General features: G+C 44.5%; 1 protein-coding gene across 4 annotated transcripts in view; it reads left to right on the top strand.

Annotated features, from left to right (window-relative positions):
* The window catches only part of LOC119434041 (tyrosine-protein phosphatase Lar-like), a 99520-nt gene that overhangs the window by 53283 nt on the left and 34055 nt on the right, over nt 1-12182 (top strand). For all 4 annotated transcript variants that reach the window (XM_037701344.2, XM_037701343.2, XM_037701346.2 and 1 more), the window contains 5 exons: nt 669-876; nt 2160-2346; nt 3371-3465; nt 5549-5765; nt 11699-11871. In XM_037701344.2, coding sequence (XP_037557272.1) covers nt 669-876; nt 2160-2346; nt 3371-3465; nt 5549-5765; nt 11699-11871 — 880 coding nt within the window. The remainder of the gene's footprint in view (nt 1-668; nt 877-2159; nt 2347-3370; nt 3466-5548; nt 5766-11698; nt 11872-12182) is intronic.

Here is a 12182-nt window from a genome sequence, read left to right as displayed (position 1 = left end):
TTAGGCACGAAGCGCTTCGGCGTTGCTGTCAGTCACGTGCCGCGTACGATTGCCGCTGAGGACCACGGCGATGCGGACTGCGCCGCTTCAGTTTCGGTTGGACGCTACGCCGTTCTTGCTCTTCTGCGGCGCGCATTTGCGGTGCTCCGCGGTTTTTTTGTTTTTTTTTTCCCGATCAACGTATAGGTCAGTGCGCACGCTATCGGCACCTACCCTATCTACAAATAGGAGAAAGGCGCATGGTGGTAAGTTACGGCCTCCGAGATTCAAGTGCGAAAGATTAGGCGCGCTGCCCGTTCTCAGAGGTTGGGTGGCTACAAGCTGCTTGCGTATTTATTGCGCAGTTCGCGCGTTGCTGTTACGCACTGTGATGTGCTTTTTGACTCTCGGGCATGGGTAATGGAGGTTCTTTAGATCAAGCGCACCTCGTGTTCGCCGTTTTAGACACTTGTCGGGAGCGGGACCAGGGAAAATTTATCAGTGGCTCGCGGAACCCCGAGCAGGGGCCTGCGGAACCCGTAGGTTCCGCGGAACCCACTTTGAGAACCCATGTCATACATAATGCATTCACAGTCGACATGGAAATGGTAGACTTGATGCCAGGGCTGAGGGAGATTTAGTTATACTACTAGTTTGCAGTAATAGTTCACAACGTTCAATGGCTGCAGCTCCCTCGATGAGAAGACGGACTACATCATGCGTGTGCGTGCCTGCACAGCCAAAGGCTGTGGTCCCTGGAGTGAAAACCTGACGGCTAGCACTCCGGGTGACATTCCATCAGCTCCGACCAACGTACAAGCTGTGGCAACTTCTGACCAGTCGGTCGAGGTCTGGTGGGACGAGATGCCCTACTTCAGAGATATCCTTGGCTACCAGGTGGGGTCTCGTGTGTTTACATGATTTTGCAACTGTCCTTGCATAACTCTGATGCCTCATCATGGCACTTCATCTTATTTAGTGTCATCTTATGACACAAGATAAATAAAATTAGTATGTGCAGTAGACCTCTGTAATTATTCAATATTTTATCATTCAGTACTGCTTTTATCTAAACCGTGTTCATATGTCCCAAAAGCAGAGGTGTGCAAATATCTAATAGTAGGTTTCGAGTCGAATATGGAATCAAATCAGGGGAAAAAAAAAAAAAAAAAACAAATACCGAATCAAATATCAACTATTAGAAAATTTATGACAAAGTTTAATGCTTGCAAATTTTTGGCAAGAAAACACAGTGCTACACATGCTCGGGAGCAAAGCAAACATGTAGCAAGCTAGGAGTAACTTAGGTACATAGAAATCAAGATATACAGTACAGTCTACTCTTACTAAAGGGAATTCCAAATTACTATTCCAGCACTGATTACACTTCAGTTCTAGTATATGAAGGTCTCTAATTATTTTTTTTTATCAATAGAATGTCTGTTGAATAAAATCAAAGGGCTTTTCTCCCTCTGAAGCTAAAAATTTAGTGACAATATGTTGAGCTGATTACCAATGAGGTTCTCAGTTTAATAGTGGACCTATGTTTTATGGCAGTCTTTTATTGCATAGAAAGTGTTGTTTTCTAGTTTATCTCCAAAAAACAGAAACCTTTCCCATATTTACAGCAGGTGGGTCTCAACGTAAAAAATTAAATTATGGGGTTTTACGTGCCAAAACCACGATTTCGTTATGACGTACGCCGTTGTGGTGGACTCCGGAAAATTTCGACCACCTGGGGTTCTTTAATGTGCGCCTAAATCTAAGTACACGGTTCACCTTGTTGAACACAAACCGATTAATCCATCTTCAAACTCTGTTGTAGCTGAGCAAATACAGTCAAATGATCCCAAATGTCATTATAAAGGAACTGGATATAATTAAATAATGATTATAACGAAGTGAGTGAAATTCCTCTTGAAATCCTCTGAAAGATTCATAATGGAGTACATGCAGTAATGGATGTAACGAAGTTATACGGAGTTTTTACTGAATTGAGTTATGGCCTACGACAGATAAACTTGCTAGCGCGAGAACCTTGAGACCAGGCGCCTATGTATCTGCTTCATGTCCTCGTTTCAAAGTGTTTCGAACTGAATACCACTCTCTTGTAGCTGCTTGTAAGTTTTATTCAGTGGCCTGACTCACGGCAATGGGGTTTTTTTTTTTTTTTTTTGCAGGTGCTGTACGCTCAGACGGCCGTGGAAGACCTGGATCAGTGGGCGGTAAAGAAAGTGCCACTCACCTGGTCAGCCGAGCTGACGAGCCTCGAAAGCCACACAGTTTACGCCATAAGAGTGGCCGCATACACGCGGGAATCCCTGGGCAAGCTTTCTGACCTGGTGACCGTCAAAGTAACACCCACAGGTTGGTCAAGCTTTGCACATGCATCAGGCTTCCTCATCGTTGCGTCAGTAGCACAGTTACACATTCTTGTGTATTCCTGCAGTCGTCAGCGAGACCATCAGATTGCTGTAATAGACGAGTTGTATGTGACGAGAAATAATTCAAAAGCACTCCTGCCATCCGAGTAATCTTTTATTTGTGACAGGCAAGTTATGCAGAGAATCACTGTTACATTGGTATTTCAAGAAAGCGGTTGTGATGTGCACTTGCTACAAGTCATTAGAAACTACAGTCATGATAGATCCTATGCTCTTTATAAGTGCACATTTAAGGGACCTGTTGGGAAAGGAAATATAGTTGAGAAACAAGCTGCTAATGCTGGGGCTTTTAAAGCTAAGTTCCACTGAAGTGGCATGGCTGTTTTTGTGACCTGATACATAGCATGGGTTTATGGGTTTGATTATCTGTTGAAGTTGCTTCATTTTAATTGGAGCCAAGTGCACCTTTGTATTAAGGCTTGAGTCACCAGCCAGTTAAAACCTAGTGCAGAATGAGGATCTCTCCCAGCAATTCACCTGCTATTCCTCCGTTGCGTGTGTTGAGCCAATCCTAAGCTTGCAAATTTCTTAATCTCATTGCTCTGTCTAATCTTCTGCCGCTGTTGACTTCATTTTCCTTCCTTGGCACCTATGCCACTATACTAATAGACCACCAGTGCCGCTCTTCCGCTCTTCGCATTAGATTACCAGCCCAACTTGAGGCTCTAATGTATACTAAAGAATTCTGCGCTGGTCCAGATTAAATTGAAGCCCTGGGTGTACAGAATTGTTATTACGTGAGGAGGGCTTCGAGAAAGAAAATATAGTTGAGCCATTATAACTGTGTTTATGTGCAGGTAGCATTCTTAACACAATCCTTCTCAGTTTTGTTCTTACATTTTCCGTCATTGTGTGATGGTTACTGGGATGAGACCATTACGTTAGCTTTGCGGACTGCGTTGTAGTTTTGCAATGTGTCTCACAACACTGTCTTGTATAACTTCCAGATGTTCCAACACAGCTGCGAGCCTACGGTGTGACCACCCACGGCATGATTTTGTCTTGGCGACCTCCTACACGTCTAGACTATATAAAGTTTAACGTAAGTCCTTGCTGTTCAACCTGGTTTTATTATGGGGTGCAGGATGTGCAAGTCCGTCACATCTTCACAGTTTGTTTCGGTTTTCCTCTGAAATAGGTACCTTTTAAAGAGCATTTAGTGTTAAATGTGCATTTAGGAAAACGTTTGGGCATTTGTGTCAGTAATGGCATAATTTCCCAGTGTCCACTCTGTTTGGCGAAGATCAAAGTATTGTATAATTCAACAGGTTAGGTTGGGTACTTCATGGTAATTAGGTTTTGATGTCATGAATTATGCTAATTAGCTTTGACATCATGGTGATTGGGGTGTGGCAACACCAATTACATTAATTAGATTAAGTTATTGTACAAATGTCAAAAACAAAAATTTGGAGGACGCTTAAGCTTAGTCTTTTAGAGCGATATCATTCAAAGATCCCTGAGTGCTTTTCAGGCTTCCCGGCAACTGCAGCTTTCTTTTTTCTCCACCTTCACCTCTGCGCGCTGCTACCGTTTTATGCTTCCAAGGAGGCGAGCGCCATCTGGATAAGGTTTTCGCGAGTAACCTACCGGGACGTGCCGTTGTTGATGTGGTAGGAATGCCGGTTTAAATTTCCTCGTAACAGAATTATGTTTTCTCGTACATTCAAATTACAATCCAACGCTATCATGTCTGTAGGTTGTAGTTAAGTCGTACTTTACGATTTTTATGACGATTTTACTTTGAGAAATTCAATTTTGTTCACTAACGCCTCTGCACCACACTTGGGGCCTGCGTGGTAGGAGTGGTTTGGGATGATTTTCTCCACCACAGACGCCAGCGCTTACGCCGACATCGGATTTTATGCGACACGGGGCCCGTAATGCTATCGCATTAAACCATAATACTAAAATTAGTCCAGCAATCGTGTCTAGAAAATGCACGAAGTAAACGGCAATCAACCACAATAGAATATGCAGTAATCTCCGATTTTGTATTCACTTCTATTTACCTCCAATTTAAGTTCACATGAATGTATGTATCAAAGGTGTTCAGGTCTTGGACATACCACATTTGCTTAATTCCAACATGCCCTCTATTGCAATACGCACTAGATTTTCACAGCCAGAAATGACAAGTGCAATGCTTTTGATAGTTCATTCACCATGTGAGGACACCCATCCATAGGGAGGGGAGTATGTGGTGCGCCCTGGGCGTGGTGGCAGCCGTGGACATCCATCCGTAGGGGTGAGGGGGGTTGGAGTATGTGGCGCCCCTGAGCGCGGTGGCAGAAGACACGGGCTGTGATGACATCCCTCCAGTGTGTGCAGAGTGTGCGAGTGGACGCACAAGGTGGAGTGAGAGTTATAAGGTGCGGGAAGCGAGAGTTAGGCCTAATAAACCTGACAACCAAAATTTTATTGTAAGAGAAATAATAAGAACTACAGGAACTTGAGCTAGTTGGTAGGGATTCATTGGGCCTCTTCGATTATCCATCCCTGACAGTCGCAGACTGTCTGAGATGCTGCATACGCAACACTCATTGGCTGAAAACACCGCCTCGGACAGTCTGGGACTGTCGGGGACGGATAATTGAAGAGTCCCATTGTGAAAGATGGTAAAGTGCGCAGACACGGACACAAGAGAAGAGAACCAGACAACACAAACGAAAGAATAATATGGCAATTTGTTCTCACTTGGAAATGTAAATTTATTGCATCTGAGCCACAGAGGACTGTGGCACCCACTCATCGTCACTGTCACAGAACATTTCATTACCATCAACAGCCCAGAGGATCTCATCGCCAATGCCGTTCACAGCATTTGAGGTACCGAATTGCCTAAAACACCTAATAGACAATGGCAGCTGAACAAACTCATTAGGTGCACACAAGCTGCAGCTCCTGCAGCAACATGTGGATTGAATAACAGCAATTCTTTAAAGCCAGTGATGATCGGTTGTCACGATTGCAGTTTTCGTTTTCGCACTAGATTCTAGTGCTTACTTCATTTTCCTGCAAAAAAAAAAGTACTGATTAAAGTCGAGTAAATACAACACTTGCTTAGTCACCGCGACTACCTTTCAAAGGGCTGATTCCTGCTTTGCCCATGTCTTGGCCCACAGATCTCGTACAGTGCACACAAGGAGTTCTATGACAGCCGAGGCAGCCCTCAGGAGCTTCCGATCCCACCACAGAGCGTCCTGTTGGACGTTGGCACGACAAACTACACCATCGAGAACCTGATCCCTTTCACAAGCTACAAGGTCAACCTGACGGCTGTGCCACGGGATGGGTCGTACCGGCCACCTGCCAAGATCATGGTCACCACTGCCATGGCCGGTGACTGGTCCTTTCTCGATATTCTTAATTACATGGTTTCTTCTTTGGTACGGCATTGACTACTGGTGAGCTGGAGTGACATAAGGCTTTAACTTATAGCTTGCAAAAGCCCAACTAACTTAGCACATTTTGAGGAACACAGCGGCAAAAATGTAGTAAGTTTAGGACTAACATGAACAGTTTCTAGGTGCATCAGGTGGGGGCACTGAGTAGTGGGCTTCTGGAGTTGAAATGAATTCGGGCTCATTCACACCGGCGACTTGAGGAGGTCGCGCAACCGATTGCGACTGGTGACCTAAAAGCGACTCAAGGCGACCAATGTTCACACCGGCAAGTGCGAGCGGCCAGTCACCTCATTGGAATGTCTCGCGATATGTGATTCACGTCTGCTCGCAATGCCATTGCCACGTAATACAAGCGTCAGCATATACAGACGCCCTGCTGCTGCTCATCTGATTGGTTCAGCAGTTTTGCGACTGCAGTTGCGCGACTGAAAGATTGAGCAGCAAGCGACTGTCCCTAAATGGTCGCTTTTCGAGCATGACGACCAACTTGGTCTCACAATCACTGTCGGTAGTCAGCATGAATGGGCCCTAATTCCAACAGCTACCATTCTTAGTAAAAATGTGTTCTTACCGAAGCTTCAGAAATCGGCACGTGTTACCTACAGGCAACACTCCAGAAAAAAATTTGTTTCATTGCCGAGTTTCTGTATTGTGAATAGAATTTCTGGTTAACTAAGCAGCAAGTGCCATTTTTGAGTTTAGAGCAAGGACGCAGGACGAGAAAGAGAAGTTTGGCACGCAACTCTCTTCTGAAAGCACGGTCAGAGGAGATAGGTCAATGCAAGATCTTCGGCTACAGTAGTATCACACGTAGTGTAAAGCAAATGTAATGTACACCTATGGTTTGCATATGATGAGCGCTGTCTGTACAAGTTCTAAACAAAGCCATAGAGCTTCGAATGAAGCCCACTTCCAGTTTTCTGCCTGGTGTTGCCCCCCTATTGCTGAAAAAGTTTCCACAAAATGTTTCTTTTCATTTATTATGCTTATTCTTGGTGTGTCTTGCATATTTAGATGGAAAATAAACATGTTTCTCGAGTGTTTATATGTCTCGTCCTTAAAGGGCTAATAGAACATTTATTAATATGACAAGCTAGAAAAGGTCCAAGAAGTGTTCAGTTTATGTGAGAGGTAATTTTAAAGCATGCCTATCATAGTCGCATTCAGACTGTAAGCCTCTTACCGTGACTCGGCAAATGGTCTAGCAACAGCAATTTACAACTCAAGCTTTGCTTAAAAACTCAAGTTCTTCTGCCTAAACTTGGGTCCTGTTTGTGTCAAGATAATGCCAAAATATTACATTTAAGATAGGTTTTTATTTTAGTGTATTCGGAAGTAGCAGCTGTTGGGTTCCTCTTTCCCCTCAACCTTTCCTATGTCGCAATTTTGCGACATACCGAATATGAGTTTTTACGTCATGTTTCATCATCCATCATGACGTCATTTCGTCATCCAACAATAATATGTGAGCATGTCACAGTGGCAGTCTCAGGGGGGAGGGGGAGCGATCCCCCTCCCCTCCAAAATGTTTTCGCTTGTCTCATGTTACCAAATAGGCAAAAGGGACGTGCTGCTTTCATAGAAAAAAAGTCGGCAAAAAGTGTGTGAAGTGGGCTGCAGTTTGGGCTGACAGAATTGCTCATGAGGCCAGTGATAGAGACCGGTGGGGCAACTTTGCGCCCAGCAAGGTCTCCTCCCTCATCGCCCTCTCCTGGATGAAGTTTGTGTTTTCCAGCACAGCTTAGCCTACTATTTCTCCCAGCACGATGCATCAGCAATGCCTGTGGCGATGGAAGGGTATTGATCAACGCTATGCTAAGTGCGTTTGTCGCGCTGGCGTTCCAAGAAAACAAGAAAGTGCCCTGCCTATAGCAACACAACGTTGTGGTTGCAACCAAGAAGCACCTTTCCCGCATTCCGCATTGCACTTAACCGTAACTATCAAGGAGGATTAGCGCTAAAAAAGATGCACACACAGAAGAAGAGATGAGCAAAAGCGTCTAATGTGTTTAGCCATGCGTCCCATCACGAGACTGTGCATTGATGAAGCTCTGTTAAATGAATAACTTAGGGCATTGTTGCTCCCCACCAAACTGTCATCGCTACCTGTGGCACGACGAGCTTTGAATTTATAGTACCGTACCATGGATGATAAAGTAGTCCAACAAACCTTAGGATTTGCCCGTCTAGAGAATGCAAAAAGCATGCCCCGCCTCTCCCCTGTTTCATTATGTAAATAAACTTGAGTTTTGCTAAGCAGAATCGCCCCTGCCCAGTCCCTCAACACCAGACAGCCATGGCCTGTCTCCTAGCTGCATTCTCAATGCAGCACGGGCTGCTTGCTGCTGAAGAGCCTATTCTAACAAAACATGTCTGCAGTCTTCAGAAGTCATACGACGTCGGCCAGGAGTGGGTGTCGAGAAACAACGCTTTTAAATCTCTCGGAGCTGCTAGGCTTTATTCTTCTGCGAACTACGAAGGCGAGCATGATGAAAACGTTCGATGTCATAATCTTGGCAGAAGCTTCTTGTAACGCAGAGAGTAGCCCTACTTCGGACAATCTGCTTCTTCAATTCTCGTGTGTGATCAAATAATGATATGTGTCACGTGATGGAGACTACAAAAAAGTATTAACCGACAACAAAGCCACGATTTCGAGTTCCATCCAAACGTCTCTTGAGCGAAGAAGGAGGCCAAGTCGGGCAGCAGGTCACCGAAAGTGAGTGAAACTTGCATCATATGATCCTATCGAAGTTCTGGCCCAATGCTTCAACAGTGTTTTTTAAATCTAGCATGTGCATGTGCACAAAGCAGGAAGCACGACTGAGCAATAAATGACTTGCAAAATTGTGTGCGCTGTCTTCCATGCAGTGGCCAAACCACTTACTAAAAGATCCCGTTGGAAAACAATTAACACTTATCTCTGCTGTTGCTACCCTTGACTGCAGCAGGTTTCGTTTTGCACTTTACCTTGTTTTCGAGCACCTTCTAAAGCGAAGCTTTTTCCCTCCAATTTTTTTAGCGCTGGTTGCTACTGCCTTGCCAGTTATACAATAACTTGGGTCACTGGTTATGTGTCATTGGCCATGTGTCGGGTGCTGGCTTCTGGCTGCTGCCTGATGGCTACCGTCTTGCACGATTGACGTCCCTGGTATAGTGCAAGCCAGCATTGGATATAGTGAAAAATGAGGCGGCCCAAGCGGCAGATAATGTACGCAAGCATCAGCGTACAGCAACACAAACACACTTTCATTGTCACGCTGTTGTCGTCATTCCTTCGTCATCCAGGTATAGTGCAGACCAGATACCGGTTATAGTCTGTCATCACTCCGTCATCATTATTCCATCATCGTCATTTTTTTGTCACGCTTCGTTCGTCACGTGTCTTCTTCACTTTGTTATCATTATGCCATTATCATTCTGACGTCTTCACGTCGTCATACAGTCAGCACCTCGTCATAATCGTGGAGTCATCGGCACGCTGTCAACGTCATGCTGCTGTCGTCATGCCGTGGTCCTCAAGCCTTCGTGGTTATATCGTCATCGTTCCGCTGTCATCAATATGTTGTCGTTACTCACCCTGTCGTCATCACTCAGTCATCATCCTTCCATCGTTGTTATTCTGTCGTGGTCATGCCATGGACCTCAGGCCTTCGTGGTTACATAGTCATCATTCTGCCGGCGTCCCTCTGTCCTTATCACTCCATCGTGATTCCTTCGTCACCGTTTTAAATCTGTCGTCGTCACTCAGTCATCACCATTAAATTGTCATTAATTCTGTTGTTGTTACTTCTTTGTTGGTACTCCTTCTTCACATGCCATCGTGACGCCTTTGTAATCATGCAGTTGTGGTTACTCTGTAGTCATCATGCTGCGGTTATCAGGCCATCGTGGTTCCATCGTAATCACTCCGTCGTCATTATAGTGTTGCCATTCCACATTCCCACTACAATCGATGCCCACTATCCATTATGAGAGGCAAGAAGTAAAGAAGTCTGCAACAACAGAAGGGTACACAAGTAGTTGGCAACATAAGCCATCCGCGCAGTGAGTGTGTGCTTTTGATGTGCATTTGTGTCGCCCGCCGGCACCTGCATCTAAACATTTGCATCATTACATTAAACTTGCCTGACTGCATTATGTTTGGTTAAATATTCGATTGCCTTTGCATCGTTAAAATTCTACTTGCATAAAATAACACTTCATTTACGTCATTTTCTGCAAGCATTTCAGTAATTAGCGTTACGTTTGTATAACATTTACTTTACCATTTGCGCACCATAATTTTTGCAACACTGGTTATCACATGTGCATAAGATTGGCAGATATTTCCTTTTCCCCCACTTGTATTTCTGCATCAAGTAATGACTGAAAAAAGCACCATTTCTTTCCATTCACAAAGACGAGTGGGCAGCGGGTTTTTATAAAGAATCTGCAAAACATTCTAAACTGGCTGCCTTGCACAGCTGTTTGCTAACCAACAATACTCCTCCACAGACCGCATTCCCCCCCCCCCCCCCCCCCCCCCCCCCCCGGAAGGCATCGTGAGCACAATGGTTGTCCTATAATTCCTCCATACTTTTGTCTTTGTGGTTCTTGGACACCCCACAACCTAGCCAACAAGAGGTAATATAGTGTTCCCGCTCAACTGCCGAACCCTCGCAGAGTAGCGGCACTTAGGGTGGCAAAGTTGAATCTGTTGAATGGGAACAATACTTCGTTCTACTACTAGTGTAGCACATACATATGAGGACGATAGAGGGCACGTGAACACAGACACAGCACTGTTCGGGAACCAACAAGCCCACATTGCGACACTTTTTGGTCATAAACGCTGCTGTTCATGTAAAAGCATCAAGTTGTAAACAGAATACTATCATCCTTTTTTTTTTTCCGAAAAAAGTTTTGCTGCCTCCCTCCCCCCCGTTTTCCCAAAAGCAATGTCTGTGCGCAGAAAACAATGTCCTGCACATGGTACTTGCAACGATGATGAACACCCCAAGGAAGTCATGCGCATTCATCCATCCAGGTGCACATATTGTAGTCGTCGTATCTGCAATACTGACTGTTTCACAGGCTGCCATAACATGCGAGTTGGTTCAACCTCGGAGTATGTACACAGCGATAACCTGCGGCTATTACTGCGTCCTTTCATGCTAAAAGCCCGTTTCAGTTTTTCTTAACGTGCCTAATTTTACTCACCAAATGATGTGAAAATAATTTTGGGATGTTCTAACCTCACATAGTATACTTTTTATCTGCAGACGAAATGGTTTTTTCTTCAGGCTAAAAATTCAGGCGATAAGAGGTTAACAACAAATGTCAAGTAATACTTAAACGCTATCTACGGCGGTGCGCAGTGTATCTTTGAATACACCATACGCCGCGCAGCTCAGTGGCTATGTCATTGCGCCGCTTAGCTCGAGGTCGCGCGTTGAATCCCGGCCGTGGCAGCTGCTTTTTGATGGGGGCAGAATGCAAAAATGCATGTACCGTGCATTCGGTGCATGTTAAAAAACCCGAAGTGCAAAAATTAATCCGGAGTCTCCCCCTCTACGGCGTGCCTCATAATGAAATTATGGTTCTGACACGTAAAAACTGAGAATCTATACTTAAAATTTTTCATAGACTACCTGAAGTGTTTTGCTTTAAGTAGTGCAGAACAGCTACGTTTAGATGCTACAAAAAATACACAGATAGCTGCATCAATGCTAGCAAATTTCTTCACTTTAATCTTTCTATCTCACACCAAAAAAAGTAAAAATGTAAGAAATCTTCAAAAAGCTTTTAAGGACTTCACAGCAGAGGATGTGAAGAGTGAACTATTCAAGTGAGGATGAACTGACGTTTGGGCTGTCTTTTGTGTAGCTCCGAAGCCAATGGTGAAACCGGATGCTCTGTGGCCAATCAGCAACGGGGACGAGATCACCGTCATCCTGCCCAAAGCCTCAGAAGAGTATGGTCCCATCAAACAGTACTACCTTGTCGTTGTCCCTTCAGAGTTTGCCACCAAGGAGCCGGACGATTACAAGATAGAAGAGGTGTGTGTGGGTTTGCGGATGTCTTTTACAGGGCAGTTTGAAGTTTATTATTACTTAAGCAGTATAGTAATTGAGGAAGAGGTCTTGTAGTTCAGAACGGCCAGGTAAGCTTCCTGTGAAGAAGGTCCTCTAATATGGAGGAAGGCCTCACTTCAACAAAATGATGGCTACTACATAAATGTGACGCTTCTTGAAAGTACTTTACTATCTTGAAAAAAGTGAAGTGTAACTAATCATTCTGTTAATTTTATTGCAAAAAATGACTTACAAACAACATCCATTTGATTGGTCTAAGTACAGTGTGCCTGTAG

Source organism: Dermacentor silvarum, chromosome 11 (genome assembly GCF_013339745.2).
Source record: "Dermacentor silvarum isolate Dsil-2018 chromosome 11, BIME_Dsil_1.4, whole genome shotgun sequence".
Classification (NCBI taxonomy): Eukaryota; Metazoa; Arthropoda; class Arachnida; order Ixodida; family Ixodidae; genus Dermacentor; species Dermacentor silvarum.
The sequence above is the reverse complement of the archived record's forward strand: the minus strand, read 5'-3'. Positions and strand labels throughout refer to the sequence as shown.